General features: G+C 37.0%; 2 protein-coding genes across 7 annotated transcripts in view; both read left to right on the plus strand.

Moving 5' to 3' along the window:
• The first annotated feature begins 513 nt into the window (after positions 1-513).
• Positions 514-3,586, plus strand: LOC105663785 (uncharacterized). The gene is made up of 3 exons (XM_076528970.1): positions 514-766; positions 1,380-3,154; positions 3,401-3,586. The coding sequence occupies exons 1-3, from the start codon at positions 514-516 to the stop codon at positions 3,584-3,586; spliced, it is 2,214 nt and encodes a 737-aa protein (XP_076385085.1).
• Positions 3,587-12,346: 8,760 nt separating this feature from the next.
• The window catches only part of LOC105663113 (uncharacterized), an 84,394-nt gene continuing 78,457 nt past the window's right edge, over positions 12,347-18,283 (plus strand). For 3 of the 6 annotated variants that reach the window (XM_076539951.1, XM_076539970.1, XM_076539971.1), the window contains exon 1: positions 12,986-16,936. The gene's annotated coding sequence lies outside the window, so the exon portion shown is untranslated. The other 3 variants (XR_013040551.1, XR_013040552.1, XM_076539962.1) reach the window with 2 other exon arrangements.

Genomic DNA, 18,283 nt, shown 5'->3' on the forward strand with positions numbered 1-18,283 from the left:
TTCAATGCTCGACTGGAACTTCTGGAGAAAAACTGGATCGCTTTTTCCGAAACTCATAACGAGCTCTTAGATGTCTTCTCCAAGGAATCGAAGCATTTCTACTTCCAGGAAGACTATATCAGCATCGGGGAAGAAGCATACCTGTCTCAAAAGGCATTTTTACTGGACCTCCAGGAGGAACTTTCTGCCGGTAAGAGCATTCCATCACAAAATCCTTCGTCGCTGCGAGCCTTACCGAAAATAGTGCTCCCTGTATTCTCGGGAGAATACAACAATTGGCCGAATTTCCGTGATCTCTTCCAATCGCTCATCATAGATAACGATTCGCTCTCGCTTGTCGAAAAGCTCCATTATCTGAAAACAAGTTTAACTGGTGAACCCGCTCTGTTACTACAAAACATTTCTGTTACTGGTGATAATTTTGAGCGCACCTAGCGGTCTATTACCGAAAGGTATCAAAATCTACGAGTGCTGATTCACGCCCAGCTCACATCGTTAACGTCTCACCCTACGATGAAGAAGGAGTTCGCACAAGAGTTGAAGGGGTTGGTTGACGGCACTACCGATTCGGTTCAAGCCTTCGAAGCTTTGAAGCGGCCAGTCAAGCATTGGGACGATTGGCTGGTCTTCGTCATCGCCAGAAAATTGGATCCCAAAACCAGGATGGCTTGGGAATCACACGTCGGAGCGTCAACCGAACCTTCTACATTTGAAGAGCTCATAACCTTCCTCATCACAAGAATAAGAGCAGTGGAGGCTGTGGAAGGTACGGCCATTTCATCGGCGGCGTCCAGCGATCCATCAGGAGCACCAAAACTGGAAAAGGGAGCGTCGATAAATTCCTATGCGCGCGTAAGGTCGCATGCTACGTCTACGTCCAGTCACAGTACTCAACGATGCGCCATTTGCAAGAAGGAGCATCCACTACTCTTTTGCTCCATATTTAACCAGTTAACTGTGGAATTTAGTTTCAAAAAATCAGCACAGGGTGCGGAATTAAAAACAAGCAACGACGTGTATACACGTCGAACGCAGGGAAAATGGTATTATTATACACTTTACGAAAAACGAGAAAGGATTACATTTATATTCATTAAAAAAACTAACAATTAGTTTCTGAATACGTTATTCAAACGCGCCGCAGTAGAAATTTGGTTCGACGTGTATACACGTCGAACGCACTTAACTGGTTAAGGGTATGAATCCTCGAGAGAGGAAGCAGCTGGTCACTGAGAAGCACCTATGTTACAACTGTTTGGATCCTTACTCTGCTACCGCGTGTAAGTCCACTAAGCGTTGCCAAGTATGCGTGGGTAAGCATCACATCTCTCTTCATTTTAACCTTGAGCAATTTTCTGCCGCTGGTTCGTCTTCCTTAGTGCAGGTACCCAGGGCAAGTCCTGAGGTGGAGAACAGTCTCAATTCAGAGCGAGCTGACACTTCCAGCAAGGTTATTCACTGCGCAACGACATCCTGTTCCGTGTCTGAGTCGATTTCGGTCATTCTAGCCACTGCGGAACTCGTGCTGGAGTCAGACCAGGAAAATCGGACGCTCGTCAGAGCTCTTATACATCCCTGTTCGGAAGTTTCACTGGTAGAAGAAAGCGTCGCTCAAATCTTGAGACTTTCCAAAACTCCAGATAAAATTCCGGTAATTGGTGTTGGAAAGACACAGACCTTCACTAAAGGTAGGGTTTCTCTTCGTTTATATTCTCGTTATGACGAATCCACTTCATATAATTTGACCGCTTACGTGCTTCCTCGATTATCAGCGTATCAGAACAGAACTTCATCTAGTTCAGTCGCGCTTTCTCATCTTCAAGGCTTGAAACTGGCGGATCCGAATTTTCAATCATTCCGACGCATAAGCGTCATCCTGGGAGCGGGAATATACGCTCAGATCATTCGGTCCGGTTTAATACAAGGTCCACCAAATACCCCAATAGCTCAGGCTACTTCACTTGGGTGGATATTAACGGGACCCTTGCTCGCCCCCCAAAAGAACAAAGCCGAATCTCATCAGGCAATATCTTTACAATGCTCATTAATGGATCCGGACTTAACAGAGACACTCACCAAGTTCTGGAAGCTCGAGGAAGTCCCTTCCAACTCAAAACCGCTCACTAGTGAGGAAGAGGCGTGCGAGAATCACTTCCGAAAAACGCATTCTCGGGACGCTTCGGGGGGATACACCGTGTCTTTGCAATTCAAATCTTCACCTTCTCTTCTGGGTGAGAGCAAACGAGCCGCTATTTCTTTCCTCGCGAAGTTAGAGACGCACTTCAACTCAAATCCCTCGCTACAAAAAGAATATTGCGATTTTATTAAAGAGTATGAGTCGCTAAGACACATGGAGCGTGTACCGGAACAAGAAAACTTCAGTTCAAACTATTATTTGCCTCATCACGGTGTGTGGCGTAAAACTAGCGCGATTACTAAACTTAGAGTCGTGTTTAACGCCTCACACAAAAGCACTTCAGGTCTGTCTTTAAACAACCTGGTACACACTGGTCCAAATCTATTATCGGAAGTTTTTTCTATTCTATTACGCTGGCGCAGACATGCTATAGCTTTCGTGGCGGACATTGAGAAAATGTATCGTCAAATTCGGGTATCTCAAGCAGATTGTGAGTTTCAAAAAATCGTTTGGCGAAATTCTCCTACTTCTCAACTCTCTACTTACAAACTTTTAACGGTTGCTTACGGCATTGCATGCGTTCCATTTCTGGCTATTCGTACTCTACAACAGTTAAGTACAGATGAAAAAGAGGTTTATCCGCTGGCAGCTCTCTATCTTTTACACGACACCTACGTCGATGACGTCGTATCTGGAGCAAACACTCTGGAAGAAGCCATTCTCCTTAGTCAACAATTAATTGCGTTGTTAAGGGCGGGCGGCTTCAAACTTAGAAAATGGGTATCTAATAATCCCGATCTTTTAAAAAACTTACCAGCGGATTACCTTGCTTCTTCTTTTAATCTTGTGTGCAACTTTGACGCAGTTTCTAGTCTCCTTGGTTTGAGTTGGAACACTTCCACGGATTGCTTTATTTTCAACCCTCAACCTCGGAATCTTACTGGACGCATAACTAAAAGAACAGTTTTTAGTGAGATTTCAGGTTTGTTCGACCCACTAGGCCTTCTGGCTCCTGTGGTAATTCTTGCAAAAATCTTTATGCAGTCGCTTTGGCTGTTGAATTTAAATTGGGATGATTCCCTTCCCAACCCTCAAAGGGATTTCTGGTTAACTTACCTGTCGGAGTTGAGCGCTCTTTCCTCGCTTCGGATACCTCGCTGGCTTTCTACTTCATCTAACGATAACATTCTTCAATTGCATTGATTTGCTGACGCGTCCGAAAGGGCCTATGCTGCGGTCATTTATATAAGGGTTTTGTCCCAGCATCCCGAAGCTACACCCACTATGACGCTCGTAGCAGCTAAAACGCGAGTAGCTCCTTTAAAACAAGTCTCACTGCCTAGACTCGAACTGTGCGCAGCTCCCTACTGGTTAGGCTTATTAAAAGTGTTAGAGATACTCTTTCTTTACATACCTGTGAACTCCATCTCTAGTCTGACTTCACCATAGTTCTTACAAGGGAAGGCACGCAAGTGTCCCCTTCCGATTTTGATGAAACTTCGTAGGTTTGTTAAGCAGGCAAAAATAAGGGACACGTATTTTTTTTATCGGCTGAGACGCGGGTTGAAGGGGTGAAACGAGCCCTTAAAGTTTCGACCCCTTTTGGCTATCTCGAAAACCATACGAGATACATTAAAACTTCTAATAGAAAAGTTGTATGGTTTCTTGCGTATAATAACAGGATGTTAACGAATTTTGCAAAATACAATTTGTTTATAACAAACAAATTTTTCATAACCTTATTTTACAATTTATTCAAATTTGTATAATGACAAAAAGTGTAGAGAATTTTATTACAAATCCATTGGTATATATACATACGATATTGCCTCCTACAATTCCTCAAATTTTTATTATAAGCATTACGCGTGCGCGCCCGTGACGCGCCGCACGATACTAAATCGGATCATATCGTACGATATTAAGCTATCAGTCAACGTCATTTTTAAGCATAAATAAAAAACAATTATATTTGTGTTATACATAAATGTTAATTTTATTAAATTTGTATCACAAGACATTTATTGTTAAAGTACATAGGTATTCCATGTATATATCAATTTTATAGGTAATGAATAGTTTGAATAAGTTAGGAAACATAATCGTGGCAATAATGGTATTCTTTGAAAAAATGTTTCAAACACAACGGTTTCCGATATTAAGTATATGTAATAATTGCTACGTCATCGCATATGTATATGGCATAGTGGTTCATTATGTGATGCATAGCAAAATTCTACTGTATTTGGAAAATGAGGTGGTCTTTGACGACATGTATCCACTTTTATATCATGAAATGAAATTTTCAAATCGCGGTGAAGAAAACTGATTATGAACAAGTCATTGTAGTTTTAGAATGCTATCTGGTGTGTGGAAATTGATGCCATATTGCAATATAACAACTATGTCCGATAAGCGACGAACAAAATTTTTCCATACGCAAAATCCGTACACGTATAATGGTTGTAAATATTTTATAATTCCAGTTACAATCATAAATAACATTATTTCTTTATTTATCGGAATAGCTTCGTCGACTCTACGACAACAATGCGCGCTCCAAGAATCTAATAATAAGAATTTAACAATCTGTTTTGTTGTTTGTATTTGGAGAATAAACTTCTGTTAACCAGGTTTTAAAATTTTCTTTTGTAAGTTTTCCGGATGTCGATGCCATAACAAAAATATTCATCGCCTTGAACATGGTCTGCTGTAATCGAGGTTCAAATACTCCATGATATAAAGTAGGTACATATCGTCAAGACCTCATTTTCAAAATCCCGTATTTTGCTATGCATCACATAATGAACCACTATGCCACATATGTAGTGACGCAGCAATTATTTCATGTGCATGGTGCATCGAAAACCGTTTGAATCATTTCTTCGAGCAATACTACCATTGCCGTGATTATGTTCCCTAACTTATTCAAACTATGCGTTACCTATAAAATTGACATATACATGGAATACCTATGTACTTTAACAATAAATGTTTTGTGATACAAATTTAATAAAATTAACATTTATGTATAACGCAAATATAATTGTCCGGTTTAGTATCGTGCGGCGCGTCACGGGCGCGCACGCGTAATGCTTATAATAAAAATCTGAGGAATTGTAGGAGGCAATATCGTATGTATACTATTTATGTTTAAATATAAATATTTATTAAATATAAAATATTAATCTTATTAAATATAAAATACCAATGGATTTGTAATAAAATTCTCTACACTTTTTGTCATTATACAAATTTGAATAAATTGTAAAATAAGGATATGAAAAATTTGTTTGTTATAAACAAATTGTATTTTGCAAAATTTGTTAACATCCTGTTATTATACGCAAGAAACCATACAACTTTTCTATTAGAAGTTTTAATGTATCTCGTATGGTTTTCGAGATAGCCAAAAGGGGTCGAAACTTTAAGGGCTCGTTTCACCTCTTAAATCCGCGTCTCAGCCGATAAAAAAAATACGTGTCCCTTATTTTTGCCTGCTTAACAAACCTACGAAGTTTCATCAAAATCGGAGGGGGACACTTGCGTGCCTTTGTAAGTAAGCTGCACAAGCCCGCCGTAGTAACAGGCTTGAGACTTTCTCAATTCAATAAAAAATCCCAAACCAAATCACGCAAACATGAGCATAAACTCCAGAAAACACTACTTAAACAGAAGATACACTTTTAACTATTTAGTCTAACCCGAAAATTAACTAAAAACAAGAAAACACACAGACTCCAACTTGTTGCTTCAAGCTCCCAAATCGAACTCCCCGGCGCCTTGCCGATCTACGCTCACAGGGGTGTGGGGACTGAGGTTCGTGAAGGAGAACCCGATCTAGTAAATGACGCACAACGATTTTTTCCTGCTACTTGCAAGTATTGCACTTTTTATTAATTCGCGCACGTCTTGATTCTTTCGCTTTCTTACACCAAGTGGAGGTGCGTCGTTCTTCTTTTTAACCGACTTCGAAAAAGGAGGAGATTTCTCAATTCGATCAGTATATATTTTTTTTTTCTATGTATGTTCGCTGATTACGCCTAGTTGGGTGGACCGATCGGAACGAAACCTTTTGCATCTGGTAGGTTCTGACTCCCCATTGGTACCATTATCAAAAAATTTTTCATTTTTTAATTGCAAAGTATTGATATTGTAAAACAACCGGCAACTTTTGAAATAAACTTTTCTCGATTTTAGTGCGCTTTTAATATCTTATCGCTGACATGATTCTGAACAATTTTGTTCATATACAAATTTCGCGGAAAGCTTTTGTTTTCGAGATATTAGCGAAAAACTATTGTTATTAATATTAGTGGAACGCCCCGTACTATGCACGGGAAAGACAAGAAAGGGCAATTACAATGTTCTGTACTAAAACACTAACTAAGCTTTACGGCTCTGACACGCGACTTATACAGCAAGATGAGTTCACGTTGACGTTGGTGTATTATTCCCATTGCTCGGTACAGTCTCCATATCGTTCTAAAAATGCATCAATTTGATTTGTTAGAAAATTTGTCGCGCAGGATCTGCTATTATTTTACGGATACTTTGACTCTTGCGCAGTCCTAAACCGTAAGAGATACACATGCGCAGTAAATTTTTGCAGAGAAAGTTAACAAAGAACAAATGGATGAAGCACCTTCAATTATGATGTAATTAGTTTGTAGTTGTCCCTGAAAGAGTGTCCCTTATTTTTTTTTCTGTGCATGTTCGCCGGTTTTTTCCTAGGTGGGTGGTGCGATCGGAACAAAGCCTTTCGCATCTTCCAGAGTCTGACTCCCCATTGGTACCATTACCAAAAATTTTTTCATTTTTTAGTTGCAAAGGATTATTGTTGCAAAAAAAATTGAAAAACGAATATCCATGTTGTCTTTTACTTAATTATGTTCATGGTATTTACGCAGACAAAAAAAAAGCCCGGAAGAACTGTCTCACAGTATCCTATACAATTCTCTCCATTCCACTAAAAAGCGTGAAATAAAATAATTTTAAGAAAAAAAATACGCCGACTTCGAAATGCACTAAAAAGTATAAAATAATTTCTATTTCCTAATGAAGTAATTTCTATTTCATTCAATCATACAATTACGTAACAGATATGAATAAAACCTATTTACTCGTTAGGTAGTATACTAAATACATTTCAACCTTTTCGGAGGCGGCGCAAAATTAAAAGATTTTCTTAAACATGTTAACCTTTGGACAGCCGAACATAGGCAAAGCTTGTATAGCTATTTTTTTTTCTATAGATATAACTCGACAGCACGCCACGAAGTAGGTGTTAGTGCGTATAGAATGTAACTATGGTCTATCTAGATTCATAGAGTATGCGACGGAAAGACTCGATCGCCGCATATACTATAAAGATAGAGCCCATCTGCCGCAAATTTGGTAATTCCGCGTTGTGGGCTCCGTTTATAGGTTCTTAGATCCATGGCTTCCACATGCGAACGAAGTCGATTCAATTTCATTTATATCAGAAACGTTGCGAAATGAAGATGCAGTCGTTACATTTACGTATATTACTAGATATATCTATAATGGTTCGTATTCTTTCTCAGGATTTATTAATTTCCAATACGCCATACCACAATCAACTGGTTATTGGCAGCAACGTTTACTGAGGTATTTTTAATTATATGCCGCCTCCGAAAAGGTTGAAATGTATTTAATATACTACCTAACGAGTAAATAGGTTTCATTCATATCTGTTACGTAATTGTATGATTGAATGAAATAAAAATTACTTCATTAGGAAATAGAAATTATTTTATACTTTTTAGTGCATTTCGAAGTCGGCGTATTTTTTTTTCTTAAAATTATTTTATTCCAATAAAATATCTCTTTGTACATTACCAAAGGCACTATTTATGTCCAATAAAGCTACCATGGTATAACTATTTGTACGATGACCAATATCTGCCATAGTAGTCAAGATCCCTAAATTATCTTGACAAGACCTACCCCTTCTGAGTCCTGCTTGCATTTGCGGGATAAAGTTATTATACTCACACCAATATTGAAGCCTATTTTTGATAAGTCTCTCCATTAATTTACAAGCACAAGACGAAAGTGTGATAGGCCTAAGTTGCTTGCCGTTAGATTTAGGAATGAAGAAAATTGAAGATTTCTTCCAGTCTCGTGAATAAGTATGTTCCTTGTATAAGGTATTATAAATTTCCAGAAGTTTTAACTTGCATCTGCTAGATAAATGCTGGAACATTTTACTGTCAATTTGATCAGGTCCCGGAGCGGAAGAACTTTTACACTGACTAATGGCAAGTAAAAATTCTGTAAAATCAAATGGATTGTCCAGAAAATGATTATCAGATGACTGTATGTTGACTGCTGGAGCCGTGGGTACCCATGGCGGGCAGATCTTGTTTACTGCCTGTTCCTCCAAACGTTGCACCTGTTCAGGTGGTTTTGAAGCAGTATTAACCCATCTCGATTAAAATTTTCTAACTGTATTCTAGAAATGCTTAATATTTGAATTATGATTCAAATTGCTAACAAAGTTTCTGAAGGCCTGTCTTTTTTTATTTTTAAGTAATTTATTAGTTATTGCTGTTTGTTTTTTATGAGCTATCCAATCTTCCATTTTTAATGAGTGTAACCATTTTTTCAGTGTACCCTTCCTTTTCCTAACTTCCCTGTCACAATCACTGTCCCACCATGGAGCCGAATTGCTTGTTTGAGTACTATAAGAGCCATTACCTGAATTTCCATTTTTCACAGGTGTATTTTTAATAACAGCATTCTTCATGGCCTCAAAAAAAAAACTGTATATTTGAGATCCACTGGCAGGTCAACAAATTCTTTGCTATGAAACAAGTCCAAATAATTGTCCATGTCTGTTTTATATAGTGCCCAATCTGTTCTTGATGTAGATAATCTGTTGGTCTTTCTGTTCTGTACCCGTTTTTGAACTTGTACTGTTGCCTCAATGGGAAAGTGATCCGAGGCAAGGGTATCATCCAATTGATGAGTAGATATAAGATAAGCTATTTCAATATTAGAGATTAAAAGATCAATGTTGGTTTTTGAGTTGTGCCTAATATCAACCCTAGAGTGGGAGTCAGTATTATGAACCATTAAATCCAGATCTTTTATTATCATTTCCAGACCTTCTCCTATTGATCTCCTATCCTAGCCAAATTGACTGATAAACTGTTCCACAAGGGGTGATGGGCATTGAAATCACCTGCCAAGAGTAAATTGCCTTTGCTGGACAGAGACTGCATAACATTGAACCATTTAATTTTGTCAAACTGCTACTGAGGGGCCCTGTAACACCCTGCCACAATAAAGTTCTGGCTCAGATTAGTCGTTTCAATGGCTAAAAATTCACCTTCAAGATATTCCACCCCTGGAATATTCAAAGCAACAAATTGGATATCCTTACGAATAGCCAAAGCTACACCTCCTTCATTACTTTGGCCTCCACGATCATTCCTTAGGATATTGTGATTCTTAGCAAATAAATGTTTCCCGGCCTTCAACCAGGTTTCCGTTAATATTATATCATAGCTATTACATAATTTAGAAAATTCTTCTTTTTTATTAAGAATACTACGACAATTCCATAAAAGGATGTTAGGTTAATTCATACTTTCCTTTTATCTATTTATTTAATTATTAATAAATTTATTTTCGTTTCAAAATACTGTTGAAAAATATTTGTTAAATATCAAGATGACAATGTTTTTTTCTTAATATTTGCTAATCCTTTGTACTGTTTAATATTTTGATTTTTAATATTTTTAAAACCAGATCCTGATGAAATACTGATTTGACTTTGATTAGTATCTCTCCTACCTACAGGAGAATCAACTAGCTTAATTTTTGATACTAAACTGGACTGATTTAACTGCTCGTCTTCCACTTTCTGTTGTGATTTTGTTTCTTCCACTACTTTAACAGTGGCTGTGGATTTGGTATCATTTTTATGAGGAGATTCCATAAAAGAATTCTTTGAATTGCTCAATTTATTAGATTGACCAGGGAACATATTGGTCCATTTCCCCAAATTAACTGATGGTCTTGCCTGATCCCCTATTTGTTTTAATTTAAATTCTTCTCTCATATTAATAGAATCCAGGGCTGGAAAATTAGCATTATCCAACCTAATTTGTGTTTGAGCAATAGACTGAACTGAAGCATTTCCACTATTCAAATTAGTTAACAACTCTTTAGCCTCCCAAAAGCCTACACTATGATAAGCCATTGTCTCCTGTAAATTCTTATTATATTTATATTCACTGCATTCTTGCGAAAAAGTTTTGTGAGAACCTTTACAGTGCAGACATTTATAACTTTCTCCATGAGTACACTGATGTTTCTTATCCTTATCCTCTTCCCCACAAACTTGACAAATATGAATGCTTCTACATTTGTCTGTTGAGCGTCCGTATTTAAAACAATTGTAACAAGTTTTGACACCTTCAATATACAAATGAACCCTGGTGTACAAAATACCATATAATTTAATAGAGTTAGGAAGTGTATTTCCTTCAAACGAAATTAAAATTGTTTCACTAGAAACCCAACAAACTTTATTGTTAACATTATCAAAGGATTTCTTATTTAATCTTATCGCGTTTGTAATCTTGGCAGGAGAAACTGAGTTATATATCACTTCCTCCATTGTTACCTCAAGCGGAATTTCTCTCAGTAAACCCTTCTTTTCGATTCTATAGAATGGGATATAGGCCACCATATCTCAATTGATTAATTGCCCATTTTGTACGAACGCATTTGCTAAATCTTTATTAAAAAATTTCAGTTCAGCAGCTCCTTTATCTCTAGCCTTCATATCTATCACGCCAGCATTCAAACTGTTCACAACCTTTGCTATATGAATTAGTTTTTGCGCTCTAGATTTTTTAATGGCATGTCTGTTAATTCGTACATCCACGAAGGCAGGACCCACGTGATTACTCGGGTACAGATTAATTCTTTTTTCAGACGATGAAGTAAAATTTATTACTTTTTCTTTTTTGGTACATTCTTGCATATCGTACGAACCTTTTCTTTTTAACGCGACTGTTGCGTCAACCAGATTTGCTTTCATAGAATCTAATTTAGGACCCATCTTATTAGGCAGAGATTTACCCTCCGCCATGATGGCGTTCTCTTCGGTTCCCGTGCCCAAAGGGCCCGGTACCGAAATATCCCGCGTGAGATTAAACCACTCCACTTTTCATTTATGCAACACTAGTAACGAAAACACGTACCCTCTCACACAGTAATATAAATGTTAACGTCCTCTCTTATTCTCTCAAAAACTCAAAAAGCGATACATAAACCAATGACTAAACTCACACCCAAGCGCACATCCAACCCAAAAATCGAGCAGAACTTTACAGGGGTAAGAACGGTCGTCGCTCCGCGAACGTGATCGCGAACGCCCTCTAACGTCCTCCTTTTGGAGCTCAGCTGTGACCATGGCCGTTATCTGCTTTACCAATTGATCCATGTCTGAAATGGACGCTGCGGCTGATGGCGCCCTAGCTTTAGGCGTGATTTCGCCTATCTTATCGGTCAGGGCAGCCAATTTATCCATCTCCATCCCGTCTAGAGCTGCTAAAACAGACTGAATAGTAGTAGGCAGCCTACTTGCCCAGAATATCTTTAGCAACTCTTCCGGTACATCTGTGCCCGCCAACATACAAAGATGGCAGAGAAATTGAGAAGGCGTTCTGTCCCCTACTTCCTCGTGTTCGAGGAGCCTTTGAATTCTCCTCTTCTTAGACGTTGAAAGCCTTGCTATTAGCTCTGTCCTTAATTTCTCGTACTTTCGTTTCGTCGGGGGGTTTAATTGGATGTCCTCTATTTCCTCGGCAGTCTTGACGTCCAGTTGCACTACGACGTGCCAGTATTTGGTTTCGTCTTGAGTAATGTTTCTTAACGCAAATTGCGCGTCCAACTGCGCATACCAATACTTGCACGGCCACTGCATTATTTTCTGCAGATCCTGCCCCTTGGTCGACGCTGGGTTGTCGCGAAACGGACATTTTTCTTATTCGTACATCGGGGTCACCACTTATGGAGAAGAATACAGTGTTCATTCTATATAAGCAAAAATGTCCTTTCCGATATAAGCACAAATGTTATCCCCACCACTGGGGGGAAGACCCCTCGAGACGCCCGAGGTTCGCTCGCCGGGAAATGTAACGTGACCCGGGGCTTAGTGTATCCGTGAGACAATACCAATGCGGATATAAAACTTTTTTATTTTTGATTTTTTCGTTATCAAGCTTTTACCAATTAATTATTGACATTTTTCCGATTAAAATGAGACCAAACACGATATAATTTGGACTATATTTACTGGTTTAATTGACGATAAAAGCTTCTCACGTCGAAGAGGATAGCGAGTCAAAAAGAAAGAAAAGAAAAGAAAAGAAGGATCACTGTTTGTTTACGTTCGGTCTCCTTCGCTCGAAATGTAGCACCTTTACGACATACGCAAACGGCGGCCGTGATATTTTTCTCTTCTGTCCTTTTCTATGTTCGACAAGACATCAATCAATGTAGGACCTGTACGATATACGCAAAACCTCAGACCCGAAAGATTTGCTTATATAGAATATCCACTGTAGTTACTACACGTGCTGTTGTGTATGAGATCTTTATTCTGACCGACTGAAACTCATGACATATCCCGCCGTTGGCGTCGTGCCAACCTATGAGAGCCGTGCGGACAAGCCCTAAGGTTTAGGCATGCGATGTCAGCGCCAATCTAGGAACTATGTGTCCCCTACACTAGTCTGTGCTCTCGTCAAACTTGTTCCGGTAAAAAGCAAAGTTACCCTTGTATATGTCTTTGGCAGGTTAGTTAATTTATGAATTCCTATAACACAAGTTTTAACCGGTGTGTCGAAAGCACTGATGGATGTCACTTAAAATGTATTCAATATACACTGCTATTGAGCTAACATCCTTTTTAAAAGTGCATCTCAATTTGAGTAACACGGTTGGGAGAATTGTAACCCAATTGCATTTTTTATGATACATTATTGACGCTATCTGTGTTATCTTTCTACTACACTGTTTGAATGATATGCTGTGGTATGTATACGTTTATATTCTATTAAATTGGTAAGAGTCTTGAACCTGCTCCTTCAGATTATAAGCATAGCTATTGTGGTTAGGGCTTCTAATCTTGTTATCCAAAAGGCAAAGAAAGCAGCCCTGTGTTAGTTGATATGTTCTGAATTGGGATTGTCTCAGGTCACCTACAGAAGTTATCAATCAATGTCAAGCAATACTTGTAGCTATCTATCAATGATAAAGCACTTAATAATGTTAATGTACATATGTTTAAATCTCTCTTTTGAAACAATCACACAGTGGTTAGGATTTACTACGTGCTTGGTGATTTTGCTGTGTTGTGAAGGAATGCAGGTCGTAGTGCATTGTACGATATTCTTATTTATTTTGAGCCAGGCAAGTTTGTCGATGGTTAGATTGTTATTGTTAGTTGTCCAACTACTGGGATGTAAAAGTTAATGCATATTGTTGAAAATTTGTTTTGTCAATGTTGCTGACACATATAGTTAATGTTGTTCATCCAAGACTTCACAATAAATAGTTTCTTCTGTATTGTCTAGTCTTAACTGTTTTAGGTGTGGCAATATATCACCCTGCAGTAATTGAATCTGCAGGGTCAATTTTTTAATATTCTGAATCAATTTTTTGTTCATCGGATGGTTGCTGGGTGTTCAACACAATTGATATCTTGATCATGTCCAATTACAACAAAGCATCAGCAAGTTCATTAGAAGATTCTGGAATATGCATAATGTCTGTAATAACTTGTCCGATATAGTGAATTCATCATAGTTGTCTCTGTGCAGCTTTGTCAGATCTTTGAAGGAAATTGTACTTAAGTAGTTTGTAGTCTGTTTAAATAGTACAGTAGCATCCTTTGATAAAATGTTTGAAATATTTTATTGCCTTAAAAATGTTAGTAAGCTTCCTGTTGTAGGTGCTATACTATTGTTCTTTGGATGAGAATTGAGGAGTTTTCATGTTCCATTAACTTTTTGATGGAGCACAGCTCCACTTGTTAATCCAGAAGCATCTGTAATGAAAAGTAGTGGTATATTAATTTTGGGATGTGCCAGCAAAGGTGCATTCACCAATTTTCCGCATCAGTTATTCATTTGATAGACTGTTTATTCCATTTTTTAGCACCCACTAAATATTTAGTTAGAGAGGCTTATTTCTGTGCAGCATTTCTTATTGTCAATAAGTCTTTGAAAAGACTATGCTGCATTTCTTAGGCTAAAAGTTATTACATTATATTTGAAAATACCAAATGCAGTTATTATGATTGCTTTTTGCCAGTCTTTTAATGCAACCTGAGTGTGGTGATATACTTTTTCTAAATCCAGAGTTGTGAATATTGTCATTTTGTCTAGTCTATTAGTCTAGGCTATTGAGTCTTCTATAGTTGCCACATAGGCTTCAATTACTGTTTTTCTTGGTTATGAAGATCTAAAAAAGTCACAAAAGTGACGACAAATCTTTTGAGTAAGAAAATGGTTAATTTCTGTTTAGACTGCTTTTTTCCAAAAGGATCCTACAAGTTTGTTACCATATAATACTATACTTTAGTGACAGTGTGGTGTTTTATGCTTTAGTACATTTTGTTGTGATATTGGTCACGTGATCTTAATATATTGTTTTAAAGGACTTTGATAGGGACTGGAATTGCAAAGTGTGTAAAAGAATTTAGTTTCATCAGTTCATGAATTTTTTATTGCATGTGTCTAGCATAAGTATTACCTTGGTACAATCTTTGGTATAATAAAAAGTCTAGTCGAATCAGGTAGTCAAATGTACCCTTGAGCCAAATGACACACTCAATACGTCAGTTGATATTAAAAAAAAATATCTCACGCCAAGTTTCAACCTCCTATCTCATCTGTGGAGGTAGTAAAAGGAAGAAAATAAAATTCCAGTTTTTGGCCTATTTTTCCTATTCAATTTTGCATAAAAATTCTGAAACATTGAAGTCCACATAGCGCATATTATAGAATTTTTTCAAATTTTTTGATTGCAAATTGTGGTTGTGAAAAATCAAAAATCGAAAAAAATGGTATTTTTTATTGACGATTACGGAGCACTATTTTTGCATTAATGTGGTAGTTAGTACCAATTATATTGGTACAACTAATATTCTCTCATTTTTTGAGACTTTTCGGTTAGATGCGTCTTAGTTAAAAAAATCAAAAATTGATATATTCCTTTAAAAAACTACGTTCCGCTCCGAATTTGCATGTTTTCTTTTCTTACTATATTCATTAAGTAATCTTAAATAGATTTGCATTCATAATTGATAGAAATTATACATTAGTTAAGGAAATAAAATTCATTTATTAATTAATTTTACTACGTAATTGGTTGTATTCTGGAATGTAAGGCGTTACTTTAAGTAAAATATTCGCAAAGAGGTTAAGAGTCCTGGCTTCGTGATATGTACATATATTTTGGTCGCAGGTTCGAGCCCCGCTGGACTTTGTTTTTTTCCATGTTATGTTTTTCATTTTTTTTTTTTTTACTTTTATAATAATATTAGTATTTGATTCAAAGTGCTTTTTAATACAATTCACAAGGTAAAAAGTAATAGTATTATATATATTATTATATTAAATATTATTCGATATGAATACTGTTAAATGTAGGTTCTTTGTACCCTGTGAATATAGAAATGTACAACAATTATTCAAAAACACTTATAAGCGATAAAAATAATGAAGAGCATAACACGGAAAAAACCAAATCACTTCAAAATTAAGGGCACATTTGACTACCATATTCGGTTAGAACCATTCCATAAAAATGGATGCCGTAAACCGAGGTGTCAGTTTGGTTGTCTCAAACATTTCTATGTCCGTACCCTCAGCTGTGTAGATCTTAAAATCAGTACGAGTGAATTCTCTTGTTTAGTCTCAAATCTAGTGATAAAATAACCTGAACAACCTTTGTCTAACTTAAGTTGTTTCTATTTAGGAGTGACAAGAAGAGTAAATATCTAGTTGTCAAAAATATAGAAAACACCATTTTCCGTCGTTAGTGGAATTTTGAGAAAAAGTAATATTTCTTCATGATTTTCTTCGCAGACTATTTTCAGAACTCGAATCTATTTAAAACTTTAGTTTCCTGTTCGTGAAATTTTAAGAAGAAAATAATAAGCTCGGGCTGTGTATCGACATAAATTAACGTTCATGGCGAATTTCATGGAATTTCAAGGAAATCATGGCGAATTATTACTTTTTTGCAAAATGCCAATAACAAGGAGAATTCAGGACAGGACGCGTATCCTGAACTGCTGATCGTAACGCGAGGAAAAACATATGCAAGTTTCTACGTCTTCTTGTAGCAGTTCCTTGAGAAACAATGTTTGACACTGGGAAGCGAGAAAGAGAAAGAGGAATCGAAGGAATCACGCCGATTGTGTTACGATCACCAGTTTAGGGTAAAACGTTCGAAGCACAACGTTAAAGAGAATGAAACAATCGTTCAAGTTATTTTTGGATAATAATCTTTTACGCGTTTTCGCTTGTTTATCCATCGTTGTTATAGTAGGAAGTTATTTAAAAGTGTCAAAAAGATATTGTAATGAAAAGTGGCAATGAAAAGTGTTAGCGATGCAAAGTTCACTCTGCCGTCTGTTACATCAGCTGTTATACAGTGAGTATCTTTTTACGGTACGTCAAGACCAATGAAACAATCCATTCACGAGGACACATTTTCACCGGAGGCAGGATTATTTTTCAAACAGTAAGTAAGTCTGATTTAAATTATTTTTACATTTTTTGTGAACTTAAGGTAGACAGGTGTTAATACATTTATTAATTATTAGATTTTAATCTTTTCTGATGAGTAGAAAAGTTATTTTTCATTCAAAATGTGCGCATTTTTTACATCTTTGTAGAAAAATTTCTTTTTCCTTTCGAATAACCAATGCAAATATTCAATAAATTTGATTTACTTGATTTAAATTAATAACAAATAATTGGTTCCCTCTCTGTAAATAAGGCATAACTGAATTTGTTATTTCTTTTATTCGTTATTTGATATAATTTTGATGTAACGATTTTCTATTAGTAATTACACTTTTACGGCGCAAACGTGTTTATCTTACTCTACCTTACTCTATCTATCTATTCTCTTCTCTTCTCTTCTTCTTCTATCTTCTATTTATCTATCTATCTATTCTATCTATCTATCTCTATCTCTATCTCTATAGTATAAAATCATAAGGTAACGGTGTCACGCGTAACGCTGTAATGCGGATCGCTACCCCCTTTACTCCACAGTCCAAGGTCCACTCACCATGTCACTTTAGAAGCGTATTCACGCGAAATAGGCGCGAAGCGCCTCGGGGGGTTGGGCCGCGAAGCGGCCAGGGGCCACCGCCCCCTAGTACACGATTAAACTCAGTTGTTAGGCTAGAAGCTATTGCCTTAGCTTCTGGGCGTGTGCAATTAACTGTACGAAGCCATAGTCAACATTTTGTTAAAGGAAAAATTATTTCACTGTCACCCCAGCTAATACCCTGTGAAATTCTGTCTATCAGTAATCGAACACCCTTATGGGTCATTCCACGACAAATAGATCACTTTTGGAAATCACCATCTCCGATTTTGCTCTAATCGAAATATGTTGTAGTTCATGTGAAATTAGAGGGGGTTTAAGTCATCATTTTCTCGGTTTCAAAATTTTTAAGGAATGGCAAGCCCTCAAAATATGCAATTTTTGCCCATTTTGGCTAAAATAGGGTACACTTAGTAATTTTTTTCTCAGAAACTACTTAACCGATTTAGCTAAATTTTTTTTTTGTTTTATTCACGAAGAATTGGACTATTTTAAAATATTTTTCTTAACTTTGTCAATTTGTCATAAAATATCGAAAAATTTAAACAAATTCTTTTTTTGTGTTTTGACGCAAAGGGTGAAAATTTAAAAAAATATGATCATATTCTTAGAAGCTTCCCCTTTAAAATGAGCCCTTCAGAACGATGGAGCCTCGAAAATTGACGTCTTTACAAGCTGGAAAAAGACGTGGAGTACCCCGTTTCAGATAGGTGAGCCGTGTGCTCCGCTATTATGATCGGTTTTTTTATA

Source organism: Megachile rotundata, chromosome 2 (assembly GCF_050947335.1).
Source record: "Megachile rotundata isolate GNS110a chromosome 2, iyMegRotu1, whole genome shotgun sequence".
Taxonomy (NCBI): Eukaryota; Metazoa; Arthropoda; class Insecta; order Hymenoptera; family Megachilidae; genus Megachile; species Megachile rotundata.

Bases quoted from the DNA above. Each gene is read 5' to 3' on its own strand.
- LOC105663785 (XM_076528970.1), top strand. From the start codon at position 514: ATGAAGAAGGAGTTCGCACAAGAGTTGAAGGGGTTGGTTGACGGCACT. The intron at 767-1,379 runs GTACGGCCATTT...CGTCTTCCTTAG, and splicing joins AGCAGTGGAGGCTGTGGAAG to TGCAGGTACCCAGGGCAAGT. The intron at 3,155-3,400 runs GTAATTCTTGCA...GTTTTGTCCCAG, and splicing joins TAGGCCTTCTGGCTCCTGTG to CATCCCGAAGCTACACCCAC.